The 20,850-nt window shown below is 38.6% G+C and overlaps 1 protein-coding gene across 5 annotated transcripts in view; it reads left to right on the top strand.

Annotated features, from left to right (window-relative positions):
* Window positions 1–20,850, top strand: part of Anapc1 (anaphase promoting complex subunit 1) — an 80,155-nt gene that overhangs the window by 24,383 nt on the left and 34,922 nt on the right. For all 5 annotated transcript variants that reach the window (XM_078028306.1, XM_078028305.1, XM_078028307.1 and 2 more), the window contains 12 exons: window positions 132–266; window positions 2,596–2,736; window positions 3,423–3,483; window positions 5,443–5,630; window positions 8,538–8,612; window positions 9,154–9,422; window positions 10,737–10,828; window positions 11,772–11,920; window positions 16,641–16,719; window positions 17,053–17,089; window positions 17,182–17,252; window positions 19,444–19,622. In XM_078028306.1, the coding sequence (XP_077884432.1) occupies window positions 132–266; window positions 2,596–2,736; window positions 3,423–3,483; window positions 5,443–5,630; window positions 8,538–8,612; window positions 9,154–9,422; window positions 10,737–10,828; window positions 11,772–11,920; window positions 16,641–16,719; window positions 17,053–17,089; window positions 17,182–17,252; window positions 19,444–19,622 (1,476 nt within the window). The remainder of the gene's footprint in view (window positions 1–131; window positions 267–2,595; window positions 2,737–3,422; window positions 3,484–5,442; window positions 5,631–8,537; window positions 8,613–9,153; window positions 9,423–10,736; window positions 10,829–11,771; window positions 11,921–16,640; window positions 16,720–17,052; window positions 17,090–17,181; window positions 17,253–19,443; window positions 19,623–20,850) is intronic.

Here is a 20,850-nt window from a genome sequence, read left to right on the forward strand (position 1 = left end):
CAGTTGTGTTTGGTGGGCATAAAGTTTGACATATTAAAAGAAATTTGTGCTTAATTTGCTTTAACATTTTGTTTAAGAGTATAATGCATTCACTAAAGCCAGTACTTTCCCCACATCTCTGTTGCTCCAAGGTGGGAAAGGTTTTTATTCCTGGACTACCAGCTCCCTCCCTAACAATGTCCAATACCATGCCGCGGCCCAGCACGCCCCTGGACAGTGCCAGTACTCCTAAGCCTCTGGGTAAACTGTTGGGATCCTTGGATGAGGTAAGAAGTGGATTAGGTGTTAGCAAAACTATTTATTATCTATTAACTATTTATTGTCTATTTTAGATAATACTTACAGAATGTGTTTTTGAACACACATGATGAAATTGCCATACATTAACCTGTCCTGTGACCTGTGTGCTACTCTCTAGAACCCTTGATGGTTCTAGAGAGATGAAAGTGACATATTCTTTTCCAGCTAGGGAACTCGAATGTACTTGGATGGAGTAGGTGTACTGTCTAAGAAATTATAATTTAGGGTATACTGTTTTTATTACTATATTATTAGGGTAGACTGTTTTGACCTTTGAGAAACAAAACGTTCCCTAGACTCACTGAGGTAAAGATGGATCCAGTGGCATGATGTGGCAGAGCCAGAGTTTCATCTCTGAGAGGCACATTGTACTGGGAGGCTGAGTATGGAGTCTAAACAGAAAAGGCCTTGGGAAAGGAGGAGTCACAGACACAGGCCTGAAGGCAGCGAAGTGGAGAATAGTTGATAGTGTGTTGACATCTCCATCTCCCAACATGGTAGGGACTCCATGGATCTGTTGAATGGACACTTAGATTTTAGTTGACTTCGAGGTGAGGCAGGGCAGGAGGGATGGTGGTAATGGTAAACACCTGCTCATTTCCTGTGTGTGAGGCACTGCCATGTGTTTCATAAGTATAAATGCATCGAAGTCCTGAGAACGGCTTTGTTGACTGAGAAGATGCTAGATGATCCTTGTTTATAACTGGACACAACTGGATACATAGACGCCACTTGTCCAGTGCCATAAAGCTAATGAATAGTAGAGCTGGGGTTTATAGGCTTTCTAACATGCGCTTAAAGGTAGAAAGGATAAAAGCTGGTTTTATTCTGAATGCAATTGCCTGAGCATTACAGGTTTTTGAGGAAGGGGTTGTGAGTGTAATGGTATGTTTTAGACAGGTTTCTCTTAGAATTGGAGGTAGGGAGACCACTTAGACTCTGAATGAGGTCTGCATCCATGTGAGAGATGCAGAAAAGATCTAGCTAGAGTGGTACGAGACGAGAGGGGGCCGGTGACATACGAGACCTGGGGAGGTGTAAGTAACAGCTTGTCACCTGATTGGTTTTATACTGCTGGACTTGGGAGAGGTGCTGTGGAACAAAGCTCAGACTTCCCTAAGCTACCTGGCAGGTGCCTGTCTTTGTTAGTTTAGGTAAAGAAGGGTATATTTGAGGAACACCTAAATGCAGATATTTAGGGGAAATTCAAAGGGAAAGTTGGTGCTGGCAGTTATACTGAGTAATGTCTAGGGCCCAGTTTAGTTTTTAAATATGCACATCATTGAGCTTTTTCTCTTTAAGCGTATTTGCAGGACTTTTAGAAAGGAAGCTGGAGAAGTATCACAGGGTTTACGTTATTTGGAAGTAATGTAAAATGGTTTCCAGCTTTTTGAAGAGTTCCATAAACTCAGGAATCAGTAGTGTCCTTTGAGGTCACAGGAGACTGTGGTTTCCCACTGGCTGTGGGCCTTCCCACTTCTCTGGCAGATTGTACAACTAGGCCTGGGGCCGGTAGCACAGTCCGCTGGAGCTGCATTTTTCCTGACTGTTGGAATGAAAACTAGACAATAAACACATCTTAGACATGATTGGTTCTCAGTGTTGACAAGATGTTCACCTGGGGAAGTTCTAGATTCAATACAGAAAGGGCCAGAAGTCATGGCTAGAGACTGAAGATTAGAAGCATCTATAGTTACCATCAAAGAGCATTTAATTTTTTTTGTTTGCATATTTGTAGCTAAAAATATTGGCTCTTATATTTTCAAATAAATACTTGCTTAGAGGAGAAATACCACTAAATATGGGTCTCATTTATCTACTTTTCATTGCTATCCTTTTTCCCTGCTTTCTTAGTTCCTTAAGTCACGTGTGCCCTGCCTGCCTCAATTTGCAGGTTGTGTGTCTAGCTCTGTGAAGGGTGCTGTGGGCTTCTCTTTGCTGTGGCCACTCTGGCATCCTCAACCAATCTGTATGCTCCTTTGCCACCCAAATTACAGATGCCCAGAGCAGGAAAAGCCCCTCCCTGTGGCTCCTGTCTCTCTCAGATCTTGGTGGCTCCATCTAAGCTTGGTGGCCTCCCTAACTTTCCAGAGCTTTCCTCCATTAGATGCATTGCTGTTGTTTCCTGTGGGGAGGTTGGTCTGCTGCATGGTACTATATGGTAGGTGCAGTAGAATGGTTTTAAATCATTATATGAGATCATTTGTTAGACCATATGCACATGAGAAATACTTTCTTTTATCCTTAATTTTTCAAAAAGTACTTCATTTGTCTTTTATTTATGACGTTTTACAGGCTGTTCTATTGTCCCCAGTTCCGGAACTGAGGGATTCTTCCAAACTTCATGATTCTCTTTATAATGAGGATTGTACCTTCCAGCAGCTTGGAACTTATATTCATTCTGTTAGAGATCCTGTCCATAATAGAGTAACTCTAGTAAGTATATCTTTAAAAGATTAGGTGGCGGGGCTGGGGACGTGGCTCAAGCGGTACTGCGCTCGCCTGGCATGCGTGCGGCCTGGGTTCGATCCTCAGTGCCACATGCAAATAAACATGATGTGTCCGCCGAAAACCAAAAAATAAATATTAAAATTCTCTCTCTTTAAAAAAAGAAGAGTTAAAAAAAAAGAAAAAAAGATTAGGTGGCTTTCCAAGAAATATGGCTGTCATTTCAAATTTGTCAGGATACAAAGTTTTGTCTGAAAAACAAGAACAAGCATTTCATACAATTTTTAAAATATTTTGCAATGTGTCACTTTTTTGGCACCATTTTACTTTTAACTTTAGATGTTTCTGCTTAAGTTTTCTAAAGTCTCTCTATTTTTAAAAATGTTTCAGCAACAAAACCCTGTTCAGTAAGTTGCATTGCATATTGACGTGATTTTTGTCTTTTCTTTAAAAGTAAGTCACCATCTTAGTTATGGTGATGTAAGCTTAGTATGTCTATGAAAATTAGATACTTTTTATTAAATGCTTTTTTGGAAATGTTTTATAAATAGGTACATTTAGTTCAAGTGTTCATTTTTGTTTGAAAAGTACTGTTTATTTTTTTATTGACAGGTAGTCTTGTAAAGCTCAAGTTCTGTGTGTCTTGTCTTATTTGTTTCTGTTCTTTTCACTAGGAACTGAGTAATGGCTCCATGGTTAGGATCACTATTCCGGAAATTGCCACTTCTGAATTAGGTATGATTGATAGTTAGACCTCACTCTTTGTGAGAGCTCTGGTAAGATTTGAAGTAACTGCTGATTTATATCAACAATGGGGATTTTAACACTTATGTTGCTGTTTTGAAGCCACCGGTCAGGTTTTTCATTTTGCAGAGAAGTTGTAGACAACTGAGGGCGCCTAGACTGGAGTACCCGTGGAAGACATGCTCATTCTGACTGTCTGAGATGTCATTTTTTTTTTTTTGGAGAGGAGGTCTATCTGTGTTGTCCAGGCTGGTCTTAAACTCCTGCTCAGCCTCCTGAGTAGCTGGGACTACAGGTTGCCTCCTTACACCCTGCTTCTCTAGGATTTTCATGCTGAAGAATTTGATGCAGCGAGATTTACAGTATTATAGGGATGTGCTTCTTGGAAGAAAATCTGAGAAAACAGAAAACCTACACAATTAAAATATTTCTTGGCATATTTAGTAATGTTTTTAATTCTAAAGTAAATCTCTCAAGTTTAGATAAATTGTGAAATTAACATAATTACTTTGGATAAAACCTAGTATTAAAGTCAAAATACAATCAGAAATATTTTCAGAAATATTGGAATCTGCTTCAGTTATTACTGAAATGCGATTTGGAAGATAATAGTAGAGAATATTTCTTTTTTTTTTTAATATTTATTTTTTAGTTTTCGTCAGACACAACATCTTTCTTTGTATGTGGTGCTGAGGATCGAACCCGGGCCACACACATGCCAGACAAGCATGCTACCGCTTGAGCCGCATCCCCAGCCCAGTAGAGAATATTTCTGAACATAGAATACTACACAAAATGTTAGGATTGAAGGAGTTAGCCCCCCCCCCCCAAGAAAAAAGAAAAAAAAAAAAAAAGAATGCCTTTGTGATATAAGAAAGTTCACAAATGTATTAGTTTCAGACTCTAGCTGCTAAAGCAAAACATTGGCAGATTGTAGACTAGAATGACTTTTAAGAATTTGTTTTTTGCAGGTGTGTAAATGGTATTCCAAATTTGTATAGAGATTCCTTGCTTTTCTAAAGGGTACTTAGCCAGTAATTGCAAGACCAAATACCTAAAATACTATGTCTAAACAAAATATATAAAAAAACAAACAAGGAGGGCTTGGGATGTGGCTCCAGCGGTAGTGCGCTTGCCTGGCATGCTCGGGGTGCTGGGTTTGATCCTCAGCACCACACAAAAATAAAGATGTTGTGTCCACCGAAAACTAAACAAAAACAATAAAAAACCAAGCAAACAAAAAACAAGGAAGGAAACAAAATAGAGTCTTGCCCCTTTACTGCCAAATAAAAGCACATAGTTCATGTACATGAATTTATGTACTTAAAAAGAGTTCCTCAGACCCTCTTGCAGGATCTGGGTTACACTTACTGTGTATTCAACTGTGATATCCTTGTTATTTGGTTTTCTAACATTTTTTGTTATCAGAAATAAAAGTATAAAGCTTTGGTTGACAGGAAACTCATTTAGACCTTTTTTAAATGCTAACTAAGCATTGCTGTTTGTGGGTGTGTATATTAAACAAATATATATCTACTAAAATATTTAAGCAATATTTCATATAAGAATGTTTTTCACAGAGGAAATTTAATTTATTGTCCAAGCTAGGACATTTTTGAGTGAAAAGGGGAGCAGTTATTAATTGTTGGCAGTGGATGGAAATCAATGTTGTCCCAGGTGAGCTGGACTGTTGCTCACCTACCTTCTGATCCAGAGTTAATGACCCAATGGCTGCCCTCAGACCTCTAGCAAGCCCTATTTTATTTATTAGCTGACTGAAGTTTCAGATGATTGACACAGTAACGTGTGCATCCTTTGGGCTCTTGAGTGACATTTCTCTTTTCATAGTAATTGACCTTCCCATAATAGTAATTTGAAAACTTTATTATTGAAAGGTAGGAAGAAGTGCATACATACAAAGCATATTAAAATTAATCTTTGTTTTAATAGTACAAACATGTGTGCATGCAATTAAGTTCGTCCTGCCCAAAGAAATAGCAGTTCAGATGCTTGTCAAGTGGTACAATGTCCACAGTGCACCAGGAGGACCCAGTTATCACTCCGAGTGGAATTTATTTGTGATTTGTCTCATGAACATGATGGGTTATAACACAGACCGCTTAGCGTGGACCCGAAATGTGAGTAAATTCAATTGTTTTTCTTCATGAACTATTCTATTATCAGTGTAATGTTTGCATAATTGGCAATGTAACATTCAGAATATATAGCAGACAGATTTAAAAATAGCTGTACCTTATAAAATTTGGACTAATGCCAAGGCTTATTGTGTTTATGTATTGTAAATCAAATGTCACTTAATTAGTGATTATGATCACTAGTAAAATGTTATTGAGTTTATAAAGTTTTAAAGCACATTTGACTGTTTCTCATTTCATTTTAAAATGCCTGCTTGTTATGTTAGGATTAGTAGTAGTCTTGGTTTTGTTAGTCAAGCAACTAAATCACAGAGATGACAGACCTATGATTTGTTCAAAGCTGGGACTAGGCTGTGCTTCTGACTCTTGGCTTAATGTTCTTTTCTGAAGGCAAGACTGCTTTACACATGCACTTGAGGAGGAGGGTTGATTTCTGGGGGATTGGCAGTCTTGGCCTGAGTATTGACCCCACTGTGGGCATAAGACTGGATGCCTCACCTCTCACTGGGATTGGCTAGTAGGCTCTTTGTAGGTATTTGAGAACCCTTCAGTGTGGTACCTTTAGTATGAGCTGTTTCCTTCCATTTGAGATTACTCCCAGGACAGCCCTGCCCGGGTCACTCTGAAGAAGTCACTCTAGAGCACACTTACCTTGGTTCAGGCCAGTTAGCTGTGTCCAACTATACATTTTAGCCTTGGGCTAGCAAACCCATTAAAAAATCATGTGCTTATTGAGGAAAATTTGGAATATGAAGGAATTAAGAAGAAAATAATAATTATATTTTGTTACTCAGAAATAGCCACTCTAGGGGCTGAGAAAGAAATAGCCACTCTAAACATTTTGATGTTGCTTGTTAGATTAAATGCTATAAGTGGAAATTTCCCACATCTTTAAAAATAGTTCACAAAAGTCCTTTCATTTATATTTAGTTATGATAATGTGGTTTTATCGTAACTAAGAGCTAAAAGTTAAGCATTGTTGAGTCCTTTTTTTCTTATTATGAGTAATTTGCATGCATCATTTTCCACATAAATCTATACCCACACTCTTAGGGATTTCTTAGAGAACGTCCACTCGGTGTTCTTGCCGAGGTCAGCCAGGCACCTGTTCTGCCTTGTTGGTTATATATGTTGGTGAACCTTTGCCAGCTTCCTTTAAGATTTTGTCTGATTTCTGTGTAAGTAACTGTGAAGTTTGTTTCTCAGATTTGCAGTCATTTATAGTTCTTAGGTTTTGATCTGCAGTTCATGTCCGTTGCCTGTGTTTGTCTCTCCTCAGCCCAGCAGCCAAAGCAGTCCTGTCTGATGAGGTCAGGTCATGCTAGTTATTCTGCCAGAATTCTCTAGTGGCTTCCCATCCCGTTCAGAATAACGGGATGGGAAGCCACAAGTTGCCCTCTGACTCAGCTCTCTCTTACCTCCCTGTCTCCTCCTTTCTTATCTCTGCCTTGCATACATTATCCCAGCCACACTAACCTCCCTTCTGTTCTCTGAGCATTCCCCTGTGTTCTACCTCAGGTTCTTTGAACTTGCAGTTACTGCTACAGAAAATGCCTCCCTCAGGCAAGACGCTCAGGTCTTTATTAGATGGCACCTCACTGAGGCCATGCTGGCTACTCCATGTACAATTGCACCCCCTCCATTTGCCTGGGAGCGGCTAAATATACTATATGTTTAACTTATTTATATTGTGTGTGTCCCTTCTCCCTCCACTGGAGTATAAATTCTAGAGAGGTGAGGGTTTTTGTGTAGCTTTGCTTACTGCTCTCTCCCCAGGGCCCGTGGTAGTGGCATGGCTGGATGGTCAATGAAATTTGTTGAATTGATGTCCTGGATACTGTTGTTAAGAGTTTGTGTTTGTTGCGGCATATGAAAGAACTGCCCTTTGCAATTTACTTCAAAATTATCTTACTGTGAAAAAACACACAGTTTTCTTTTATTCTAAACAATTGTGGTAAAGCTGCCTACCTTATCCCCAATATTCCATACCTTATTACATAAGAAAAGATTAGAAAGATAATTCTACATTGTGAATGAGTGCACTTCAGCTTTTTGTCGTTTTAAATGTGCCACTAACCTGTGAAATTTGTTGAAAAGAAATTATTTTTATAGAGTGGTGCCCCAGTGTGTGGCAGAGAACTAGTTCTCCTCACATTCCCCTGTTGTGGGAGGACTGGGCATTGCCCGTTTTCTTGTGTAAAGAAGGACATGGCTCTCTGACTTATTGCACGATGGTGTCAAAAAAGGAAGAGGAAAATTGAAAATTGCTGTTTTTTCAAATAGATGTAGTCTTAGTATGTGCCAAGGTTGGCCCGAACTCCTGGGCTCCAGTGATCCTCCTGCCCAGCCTCCTGAGTAGCTAGGACCACAAGTGCACACCAAGTGGCTGTGACATGTATTTATAGGACTGCAGAGTTAAACCCTGTCCTCTTTTGTTCTCAGAGTCAGAGCTCAGGATAAAGAGGTCCTCCTTGGGGAGTGGTTTTCATCTTGCTTTGATCACTTTGCCCTTGCTGGGGCGGAGCGTGCAGCCTTCTGACAGTGCCTCATTTTGTAATTTTGGCCTGTCCTCCCTGGGGATGTGCCTGGAGCGCTTGTTGTGCTGCAGGTGTGATGGGTCTGTCATCACACAGTGGGAGAGGAGAGGACATGGCATTCAGCGCTGCCAACCCAGGTGCTGCACTCGGTGCTGCCTCATGTGACTAGATCTCAGCTTCATAGGACCTAGGACAAAGATAATTGTACCATAATTTTCCATGTGGAAAAATGAGTTTTGGTGGCTTTCCTCAGTGTTAATAAATAGCAGAACTGATTCTGAATCTTTTAAAGTGTTTAGTTGACTAATATATGTTTATGATTTTTGTCTTCTCTTTTGGGGCTGTTTTCTAGTTTGACTTTGAAGGGTCACTTTCTCCAGTCATTGCACCCAAAAAAGCAAGGCCTTCTGAGACTGGATCTGATGATGTAAGCATTATTATTTCTTTCTAATATAAATAATCAGTGGATGATTGTACTGGTTTCCCGCTTCTGTGGCATTCCTATTTGTCTGTATTTCCAGCATATTTTGCTTAGTTTATTTTAATACTGAATAATAGTTATTTGGAAGAGAAGGATTTGTTCTGTTTCCGGTGGTCATTTATTTACTTTTCCTCATTCACCATTTAAACATGTGTATTGCTGTGTGATTTCAGTGTGAACTTACAGATATTTTATTGTCAGTGTTTTACTGGTCACCTAAAGTGATCACTTCCCTTTTTATGCCTTAGTTCTCTAACTGGACTCTTAAATACACCAGATTCCATGTTCTCTGGAAATGGCATGGCTGTTTTGTAGTTGTTTCTCCTTTCTTAGTGCTGTGATGTTTTAAAAGTTTTTTTCTTATTTCTATAATGACCTATGTGAAGATGAAACTTGAATTTTTTGAAGTGGATGTGGTTTTCTTTTTTAATAATGACATTATAAAGAGGCATCATTGTATTAACAATATTCTTTTTATTTTTCTTAGGACTGGGAATATTTAGTAAATTCAGACTACCACCAGAATGTTGAGTCTCATCTTTTGAACAGATCTTTATGTTTGAGTTCTTTGGAAGGTTCAAAAGTGAAGGATGAAGATTTCTCACAGAACCTCAGTCTGGATTCTTCTACTCTTCTCTTTCCTCATATACCTGCAATTTTTTTTGTTCTTCACCTAGTCTATGAGGAGCTTAAATTGAATACCCTAATGGGTGAAGGAATTTGTTCCCTAGTTGAACTTCTCGTTCAGTTGGCAAGGTAAATATTGTTTGTGTGTTAGAAACAGCCTTGAGGTCCTTAGGTGACTTTCTTTTCTTTTTTTTTTTTTTTTTCAAGAGACTTAAAACATCACTATTTTTATTGACAAGGTTTGTAAGAACGGATATTTAAAATCAAAGGTCAATTTTTAGGTCGTTGTTGCTTATTCCATTCTCTTGTATTAAGTATGCTTTCCCCTAATGTCCTAACTTTATCAAGAAACCAACCTGTGAAAGTACCTGTTAAATCACTTATATAAGGTGACTTTATTTTCTACGCTACCATTAGGACCCTTGTGAGTTTCTGAAATTTACCTTCTTAGGCAACTAGAGCATTTTCTGTAAACCATAGAATTGTGTGAAGATACTAGTTGAGTAAGTGCCTATGGACCATAGTGGGATTTTTAGTTTTTGTCACAAAATCAGCAGAAAATCACAAGAAAATGGGGATGACCATTCTTGAGAGTAGGTATCCTTCCTGTTACAGTGAAGAAGAAACTGTCAAATGTTTGTGAGCCTGGGCTCTTTGTGCAGATTTAGCTTGTTGCAGCTCAGGGCCTTTCGTGAGTTTCAGGCACTCCTAGTGGACCCAGGTGGCGCTCCTAGTAGATTTCAGCAGACTTTGTGGCTCCTTGTGTTTGGCTCTGAATTCCAAAAGTCACACTTGGGTGTTGTTTGAGCCCTTTTGACCCTTAGTGAGAGAGAAGATAAAATTGATATTTCCACCTTAGAGTTAAAGAATATAGCACATTTGCTGCTTTGTGTGATCTTCTTTGAGATCGTGAAATTTTTTTTCTGAGATGTGGCAGTTTTAATTGCTGTCAGTTTCACTTAGAACAAATCATTATTGTCATGAAAATTCTTTTGTAATTAATTAATTCCCAAACCCCAATCATGCTCTCTGAAATCAGTGGCATTTTTATAGTGTTCGACAATTTATAAGGTATTTTTTCACATAGGTTTTCTTATAATTGTCAGAGCCTTGGACTATGTTAGCTAGTGTTTCCTACTGTGTAGGAGAAAACTCTGAAGTTTGTGGAGATGATGTGGTGGAGGTCACACAGCTGTCCCAGAGGGGCAGGAGCCTGGAGTGCTTTTCTGTAGTTTTGCCTCCGTGAAATGTACCTAGCAAAAGGGGCTTGTGTTGCACTGTCAGTCTGGGTGCCTCAGAGCCCAGAAACACAAGTCGAGACTGTACATTGGATTATCTTCTGTGGCATGAGCACATTTTTAAATTGAAAAGTTCCATTGATGAATCTTAACTCCGTAGAGGGAAAGTGCTGTACCTTCTTCTATATATTTGCTTATGTTTTAGGGACTTACAGTTGGGGCCTTATGTCGATCATTACTACAGAGACTATCCCACGCTTGTCAACACTACTGGACAGGTGTGCACAATTGATCAAGGTAAGCGTTGGTGCCAATAAAGATGCTCTGAACTGTGTGGTGGCATTTGCTTGTGTCTTTCTCAGTGAATGGCAGAGGTTGTATTTCTTACCACCAGCCCAGGGCCATGACTTTTCACCTGGCAGACTTTAGTTTGTAGTATTCAATCCCTGACTGATTGTAAGTCATAACCTCTTCAGCATGTAGGGGAAACTTCACCCTCCCTATGGGGTCTGAATGGCGGAAACTTGGAGAGTTTCTGGTACTTGGGATGCTCCAACCTGGACCTGTGTTATCCTGCTAGTAGCCACTAGCCATGTTATTTGAATTTAATAATAAAAATACATACAAACGTGTGTATATATATATGTATAAACTGCACTAGCCATGCTTCAAATAGTCACATGGGGCTGGTGCCCATCATGTTGGACAGCAAGATGAAAATGTCCTACATTATCACCTTGAGCTAATGGGACTTAGCAGGGCCTCAATTCTTAGATTAGAGGTAGATCCTTGATATCTCTTGTGTTTTCTCACCTTTAGGGTTAGGCTAAAAAGTTTTAGTTAGACATTTTTATATAGTATAGTAAGATAGTCAGTTGTTTACTGTGACAGAAAACATGAGGCATTTTGGAGAACATGGAGAAATGTTGTTTCGAGATGACATGTACTTTTTTTTTTTTTTTTAAAGCATGATATCTATTTATTTATTTGAGAGAGAGAGAGAGAGAGAGAGAGACAGAATTTTTTAATATTTATTTTTTAGTTTTTGGCGGACACAACATCTTTGTTTGTATGTGGTCCTGGGGATCGAACCCGGCCCGCACGCATGCCAGGCGAGCTCGCTACCGCTTGAGCCACATCCCCAGCCCATGACATGTACTGTTGATTGATTTTCTTTTAGAGTAAAGTAGTATTGTCTTAATGTATTCTTGTATCTATAAATATTTATTTAATTTTAAAGGTCAAACAGGATTTATGCATCATCCATCATTTTTCACTTCTGAACCACCAAGCATCTACCAGTGGGTGAGCTCTTGTCTGAAGGGCGAGGGAATGCCCCCCTACCCGTACCTTCCTGGAATCTGTGAACGAAGCAGACTTGTTGTCTTGGTATGTATGTAGAGTGCTGCCTGTCTTGTTGGATTGTTTTTTTTTTGTTTTAAATTAAAGTAAAAAATAACATAGTAAAATGAACTTATTCTTCCTGTGTACAGTTTTTGAATTTTAGCATATCATTACCATTGTTATCAGGGTAGAAAACATTTGCACCAGTTCCCCAAAAGTTCCCTCACAGTATTTTTCTCTCTGGAGATGGCATTTTGCTATGTTGGCCATGCTAGCCTTGGACTGGAGATTCCTCTGCATCAGCCTCCTGAGCAGCTGAGATCACAGGCACACACCACCTCACTCCGCTTTCCTCATGATTTATGATCATTCAAGTCATCACCATTGTCATCAGTTATTGCATTGTCACCATTGTCGAACTCTCTTGCTGATTTGCAGCCTGTCACATTGCTGTACCTCGGTTTTTTCTTGAGGATAGTTGGGTTGGTTCCAGTTGTTAGCAATTGTAAGTATAGCTGCTGTGAGCTATCACGTAGAGCCTTTTGGGTGAGTGTAAGTTTTCATTTCTTTAGGGTAGGTCCCTAGGAGTGGGACTGATGGGTCATAGAGTAAGTATATACTTGTGTTTTGTTTTTTTTTTAAGAAACTGTCAACTGTTTTCCAGAGTGGCTATTCACATCAAATCCCACCAGCAGCATTTATGAGACTATTTCTTTGACTCTTGTCGATATTTGGTATTGTCCCTGTTTTTAGTTTTTGTCATTCTAATAGCTATGTAGTGTTGTCTCTCTTTCTCTCTCTCCTTCTCCTTTTTTTTTTCCTTCCTTTAATGGATGTCATGATATTTTGAATTTTAGATGTGAGATTTTTATTTTTTGCAGATACTTTCTCACTTGTCTCATCATTCTCTTAATGCTTTTTCCCCACAAAAAAATGTTAGAGCCATTTTACCAGGTTTTTTTTTTTTTGCATGGGGTTGGGGAGATACTGCTTTTGGTATTATATTTAAGAATTTTAAAATTTGAGTTCAGGCCTTGAAGATGTATTTTCTTATGGAGTTTTTTGAGGTTCATATTTTACATTTAGATCTCTAATTTCTTGTGTTAATTTTATATAAGGTGTGAAGTTTGGGTCAAGGTTTTCATTATCTTTTTGGATATCCAGTTCTTGGACACCATTTGTTGAATGACACCATTTTTGTACTTTCATCAAAAATTAGTTGGCTTCGTCCTGTACTTCTTTTTCCAGGTCATTGATCTCTGACTGTCCATACTGCCTTGATTATTGTAGTTTTGTAGTCAGCCTTGAAATTGGTTAGTTACTACTCCTATTACTCTTTTTAAAAAATTATCTTTACCATTTCAGGGTTTTTTTTTTTTTTTTTTTTTAAAGAGTGAGAGAGGGAGAGAGAGAGAGAATTTTTTTAATATTTATTTTTTATTTATCAGCGGACACAACATCTTTGTTTGTGTCTACACTACCCAACCAGAGCCTCACGCATGCCAGACGGGCGTGCTACCTCTTGAGCCACATCCCCAGCCTCTCAGGTTTTTTTTTTTAAACTTTTGTATATTATTCTTATAATCACTTTATAGTTACAAAAAATTCTGTGAACACTTTTTTTAAGGAAATACATCTTTGTTTATTTTTAGAGTTTAGTTTATTTTGAATAGTTAATAAACCTCAAATCTCCATTTAGAACTGGAAGGCATTGATGCAAGTGAGTCCTTTGCATGTGTCTTTCTGTTCCTGAAGCTGCAGCAGCTTGCTGAGGGAGGGCCCAGGTGGACCTCTGTTGGGGGGTCATCTGAGCTTAAAGAGAACCATGTGCTTTTGTTCCCTCTCCCAAGTTAGCAGACTGCAAATGTCCTGGCACCCTACCCTTTTCTTTTACGTTCTTGAAAAGGGCTTCCCAAGCCCACATGTAGGCTGTGTTTTTTTTTTTTTTTTTAATAGCATTGGCTAAATATGCATTTCATTTTAGCCATTTTTAAGTGTACAGTTTAGTGACATTAAATATGTTCACATTGTTATGTAATCAACAGCACCCATACCCAGAACTTTTTTATCCTGCCTAATGTAAATTAGGTAACTGTCATACAATAGCTTCCCCTTTCTCCCTTCTCAGTCCTTGGTGACCTCCTTTCTGTTTTTGTGAATTTTTCTGTTTGTCCTTTTGTTTCTGGCTTATTTCACTTAGCATATTGTTTTTTAGGTTCATCTGTGTTCTAGCATGTATATAAATTACATTCCTCTTTAGGCCGAGTGGTATTCTGTTGCATAGAGGTACCACAGTTCACGTTTTCTTCTGCAGATAGCCACTTGGGTAGTGTAGACACTTGGGTAGTGTCTGCCTTTTGGCTATTTGGCTAATGTTGCACTGAGCCAGGGATATACAAGTGTCTGTTCAAGTCTGTGCCTTCAGTTTTCTGGATGTACCCCTGGGAGTGGAGCTGCTGGGTCAGGAGAGTAGAATGTTTGACTTCTTCACAGTGGCTGTGTGTGTGTGTGTGTGTGTGTGTGTGTGTGTATGTGTATATGTATATATATTTTAGTTGTAGATGGACACAATATCTTTATTTATTTTTATGTGGTGCTGAGGATCGAACCCGGTGCCTCATACTTGCAAGGCAGGTGCTGTACCACTGAGGTACACCCTAGCCCACAGGGGCTGCACTTTTTATATTTTCACCAGTAATGCAGGAGGGAGGGGTCTAATTTACCACATGCTTGCCAATCCATAATTTCCACCTGTTTTTTAAAATTGCAGCCATCCTCCTAGGTGTGACATGGTGTCCCATTGTAGTTCCCTAGTGACTGGCAATATTGAGCATATTTTCATGTGCTTATTGCTAATTTATAGATCTTCTTTGAAGAAGTGTCTGTTTAAGTCCTTGACCATTTCTTTTTTTAGTTGGATCTGGACACAATATCCTTATTTATTTATTTTTTATGTAGTGCTGAGGATGGAATCCAATGCCTCACACTTGCAAGGCAAGCACTCTGCCACTGAGCTACAGCCCCAGCCTTCCTTTGACCACTTCTGAGTTGTGTTTTTGTTGTGTGGAGTTCTTACACGCTGGATATGATCCCGGTCCCATGCTCGATCTGCAGGTGTGCTGTCGTCCTGGCAGTTGTCCTTTCCCGGTGTTCTCGGTGCTCAGCTTGCCTCTCTGGGCTTCCATCTTCACATTGTTTGTACTCCTGGCATTACTACCTAACTTGCCAGCTCACAGACCCATGACATTTTAAATAAGAATATTAAAAAATATTTCGACAGTTTTTATTGATGGGCTTTGACTTTGTCATGAGTTTATTTGCTTTAGTGTTTTTGATTCGATGTTTGGGTGAGGAGATATTTGCAATAACTTGTACCAGACCCTTCCTTCCAGCTTGTGGCTCTTGGTTATTGAGTCTCACCGTGGAGATGGTGGAGTTCGTTTACCATCTATCCAGATGAGGGAAGGGAAAGGAAGGAAGTAATCTAATTTTATCAGGGGTCTTTGTCTTCAAGGAACTTTGTTTTATCATTTAATACACCTGATTTATCTCTTCTTTGATATTTTTGAATAATGTAATCTCAGCTAAAAAAACAGATTAAAAATATACTTTTATCATAGGCTAAATATTCTACACTTTTTAGAGTGATTCTCCCCCCCCCATATCTTATGTTCCTTTTTTCCTTAAAGTAAATACTGATATAGCTCTTGGAGGTTTAGAGTGACAGTGTGGAGATTCTTAGTGAGTAGATGTATTTTGGCCCAATAGTTAATCCAAAATGGATTTGAGGTAATTAAATTTTAAAAATCTGTGTGTCATAATACATTGACTTGACAAAGCAGTATAAACCTTCTTTGTTTCTTCTGTTTTTTTTTTGTTTTGTTTTGTTTTTGGTGAGCAGAGGCCTTATATATTAAATAATTACCTTCCTCTAGAGGATGACCTTGATTATTTGAATTAGTATGCAAATTTATTTGGGTACTGTTTATAAGTAAATATAATGTTTTAATGTTAAAGCCTAGATGAGATACTTCTAGATGCTTATTAAATATGACTAGGGTTATCTGTTCAAATGACTTGGAACAGGTGTTGGGGAGAATTTGGAGCAACTGAACCCTTGTACTTTGTTGGTGGGACAGCAAAAATGGTGCAGCATTTTGGAAAACTGGCAGTTTCTTTTAAAGTTTAATTTGTACATACCACAAGACAAAGCAGTCCTACTTTTGGGTATTTACCTCTGTATGAGAAATGAAAACATTTGCTTGCACAAAAACCTTAATCGAATGTTTAAAGCAGTTTTTCTCATATCTGTTATGAACTGGAAACAACCCGAGTGTCCCTTGGTTTTCAGTAAGTAAGCAGAGTTTGGTGTAACTGTATAATGGCATATTCCTTAGCAGCAACAGGAGCAAACCACTGACCCTCACAGTAACGTGTTTGTGTGCCATCTTGCCCATGTGGGGCCCAGAGGACCATGTGGACTATGATCCCTTCTATATCATGTGGTAGGGCGGACAGGACCGTGGGGCAAGGAACAGCTGAGCAGTTTTCAGGGTGGGTGTAGTTGACAAGAAGGGGCAGAAGGAGCGTTCTGTTGTGGTGCAGATATTCCATATTGTGAGTCAGATTGGCGCTGTGGTTGTATAACATCTGTTCAAACTTTTAGCGTTGCACACCTGAAATGGATGAATTTCCTACCTTATGATTTTTCCTAATTATATTTCAGTGGTTTAAAAAAATAACCGTTTCTTGTTTTTTTATGCAGAGTGTTGCACTCTACATCCTTGGTGATGAGAGCTCTGTTTCTGAGGAGGCCTCCCAGTATTTATCCAAAATAACTTTAGGTGAGTTGGTATAATAACAGGCCTATGAAAATAAATTTTATAAAAGTGAATATTGGAATTGAAATAAAATGTTCATAAGCGTTTGCTTTAGAGGCTGTCTTGCCTCTGGTACTTTTCTAGTTTATATTCCATAAGTGATTTTTCAGATACCAGAATTACTTAGAATCTTTTATTTTCAGTGTGTCTAAAAAGGACTATGTTAGCCTCAAGGAAGACATTAAACTTTGGCTTTGCCATAGTACTGTGCGTTTTATTATTTTATGAGTGGTTTGTTTGTGAATTCTCATTTCCAGAATGATTATCAAAATAAAATTTTATTTTATTGTCTTTTAGCTCCCCAAAAGTCACAAGTGGACCAAGAAGAAAACAGGTCTTTTATTCTGTTTGAACTTTTGTGTTTAAATTTAAAACAGTATTGTTTTACTGTTCTATTTAATAACTTTGCTTTTTCTTTTCCTACAGTTTTAGTTTCCGTCATGCTACATCAGTTTCTAGCCTAGCTGAAAAGTTAGTTGTCTGGATGACAAGTGTAGGTAAGAACCCCTCTGTTACCCCCCTGACTGGTCCTACATCCCCCAAGCCTTCTGGGACTGGGGCAGGAGGGAGGGGCTCTGGCTTTAGGGCAGGACTTGGATTGTGATTTTGCTTCTCCAGGCCTGCTTCCTTTGCTGGTGATTTCACCATCTCTGCGTCAGAATAACTGGGGGACCTGCTTTTTATCCTCAGCACCTTGAAGTCCTCATTATTCACTGTGGGCCAGTTGAGGCTCTATCTGTGGAAATATTAACCACTGTTCGTTCAAACTTGAAGCCTTGTGATACTCTGGTATCAGAAATAGGTATTTCTGGCAACTGAAATTAATTGCATAAATGGTACAAGAAGAATGCTTTTGAAGGCTGAAAGCTGAAGATTTTAGGCACCATGATACATTCTCTGGAAAAGAGGAAAGAGTTCTGTATTTTCTGTTCCCCAAACCTGTGTTTCTAGGTTTTAAATTAACTAAAATATTAAAGAAGTGTTTTCAGAAACAGTTGGAAAAAACAAAATTAATAATTGCTGATATGAGTATATAATTAAAAATATATGAGGGTGTTTATATAGAGTTCTGTGTTAAAAAATAGTGCTTTAGTGAATATTTCAGATGTTTCTGAAATCTTTTTATTTTTTTGGTTGTGCTGGAGATTGAATCCAGGGCCTTGTCTAAGCAAGGAAAGGACTCTTAAAACTAAGCTGTAGTCCTAGCCTGATGTTTCTGAATTCATATCTGAACTATATTCTAAATGAAGTTTTCTGTTTTTGTTTTTTTTCCCGATACTGGAGGTTGGACACAGGGCCATCTTTCCTGGTTGTTTTTTATATGCCATTTTGAAAATGAAAATAATTGTTTTAGACTTTACATACTTACGCCAGAAAATATTGACTGAGTTCTGTCTGTATCATCTAATGTTTAGTGAAAGTGTTATTCTCAAATAAGGAAACATTTTTCATTTCAATAATTGATCAACTTTCTAAACCTTGAATAATGCATAGCTTTATAAAATTTAGAAACTCACTATGGGAAAAGAAGTTTGCATTAGTCTGAGGATTCAAAAAATTAAATATGAAGTATGTTATAAAAGAGAGTGAAATATGTATATTTAGTTTAGAGAATTAACCTGAAAGCAAGTATTGCTATCCTTATCATGAAGCTTTGATGGGAGGGAACACTGACGTGGAGTTGAGGGTCCTGCTCTCTGCTGCTGGGTGGAACCCTCCACACCTCACTACCCACCTACCTATCTGCTATCTTCCCCTGCTTTTCTTCATAGTTCTGTAGTTTTTTGCGGGGGCTGGTGGGCCCTGGGGATTGAACTCGGGCACTTGACCATTGAGCCACATCTCCAGCCCTATTTTGTATTTTATTTAGAGACAGGGTCTCACTGAGTTGCTTAGCACCATGCTTTTGCTGAGGCTGGCTTTGAACTCGAAATTCTCCTGCCTCAGCTTCCCGAGCTGCTGGGATTACAGGCTCGTGCCACCATGCCTGGCTTTTGCATTTTTATGTGTTGCTTTGTATGGTATGTTATTGAACCTTATGTAAATAAATATTCACCCATGCTAACTCCTGTAGCAGTGCCTGAAGTCATTCTATGGCGACAGACAGTAGAACTTGGCCCTTCCCCCATCCCTTTTTTACCATAGTGACACAATGTTGGTGTTGAGTATTTTTATACTTGTGTGTGGGTGCACAAGTCCTCTGTATTCTGTCTGGCTGTTGGTGGCCTAAACCAGGTGCACCTCACTAAGTTACTGGTTGTAACAGTTGATACCACATGGGCTGCAGGTGAGAATTCCTGGTGCTCTGTGTGCTCACTGGCACTTAGTATGGATTGACTTCAGGATTGTCAAGGGAGAGTGAGATCATATTTGCCAGTGGTTTCAACTGCATTACCCTGACCACTCTGTAGGCAGAGTGTCTTTTTTCATGTGTATCAACCATTTGTGGGAAATGGCTTTGGTCCTTTGTGGTTTTCCTATTGGATTGTCTGTGTTTTTCCTCAGGCTTTTAGGCATTGTCTTTGATATCAAGTCAAGCCATTAGTGTAGTAGTAAGATGAATAAAATGAATTTCTTTTCTTCCTGTCAGGATAGAAGTGTATTATCCAGTCAGAGGATAAGTGGCAATTGGGAAAGTAGCAGTTCTGAATCACCACTGTCCCTTGTTCTCCCTTACTTTCACCACAGGATTCACTGAGAGAGATTTGGAAACTCTTCCTTTTGGAGTTGCTCTTCCCATCAGAGACGCAATTTATCACTGTCGTGAGCAGCCAGCATCAGACTGGCCAGAAGCTGTCTGTCTCTTGATTGGACGCCAGGATCTTTCCAAGCAGGCTTGTGAAGGAAACCTACCCAGAGGGAAATCTGTGAGTGGTAACATAGGGCAGTCAAAGTTCAGTTTTAGATTAAAAGAAAATCAAAGTAGAAATGTTTTTTAAATTTTTTTTATATATATATTTTTTGGCTGCAAATATACTTTTAATTTGTCTTTTACATGCCAGGTGGGGTTTATTATTAAATACATCTTATTGTCAATTGGGTACTGGAGCAGGAGATTTTGTGGCTGTTCTGTCTTGCCTAGACCTTTTTACTTGAGTCAGGACAGGCACTGAATCAGTAGATGATCACCATGACTGTTTCCCTGTTTGTACCCAAATTAGTCATTAGCCACTTCATGATTATTGTATAGGAAAAACGAGAACACGTGTATCCTGAACTTGGTTACTATATCACTTTTGTTTCTCATAGTTTCTGATGTGTTGAATGTCCTTTTAAAGTAGGTATAAATAGATCTTTTAAATTACATAAAACTGAAGCCCCAGGAAAAGATTTTTTTTCTTTACTAGAGTTGAGAAGATGTCTTAAGTTACCCCTCATGAAATATTGCCCTTCAGTCTTTATCTGCTTAAGAGTAGGTCCTAAGAAGCCTAGAAATGAAATATTTCTTTATATCCAATTATCTTTTATAATCAGCTTCTCTTAGAAATGCAACTTGTAGGTAGCTGTGGTTGTCAGCCATTCATTAATTATATCAAAATAGCTAGTAGGGAGGGTTTTGAATGTTCTTAACACAAAGGAATGATCATGATAGAAATCTAGCTACTCTGATCATGCCACAGTGTGTACATGTATTGAAATGTTACATTAAACCCCTAAAATATGAAAAATTATATATCAATTTAAAAATTTACAAGTTTTGTGAGCTGTAGCCATGGCAGAACACTATTAGCATGTATGAGATCCTAGGTTTGATCCCTAGTACCATAATAAATAATTAAGAAATGTATGAAACTTCTAGAACTCTAGTTAACTTTTCAAAAAATATTTTTTTAGTTGTAGTTGGACACATTACCTTTATTTTAATGTGGTGCTAAGGATTGAACCCAGGGCCTTGCACATGCTAGGCAAGCACTCTAGTGCTGAGCTACAACCCAAGTCCCTCTAGTTAACTTTTAAAAATAAATAGTACCTCATCAAGGAAGATTCAGGAATGAATCCTCTCCTGGTGACTCATGTCCCTGAGGAAACAGTGGGGATTTGGCTCATCTCTTAGTAGTGCTGGAATTGTCACATAGAAATTAGTCCATTAGGGGG

Source organism: Ictidomys tridecemlineatus, chromosome 12 (assembly GCF_052094955.1).
Source record: "Ictidomys tridecemlineatus isolate mIctTri1 chromosome 12, mIctTri1.hap1, whole genome shotgun sequence".
In the NCBI taxonomy this organism is placed as follows: domain Eukaryota; kingdom Metazoa; phylum Chordata; class Mammalia; order Rodentia; family Sciuridae; genus Ictidomys; species Ictidomys tridecemlineatus.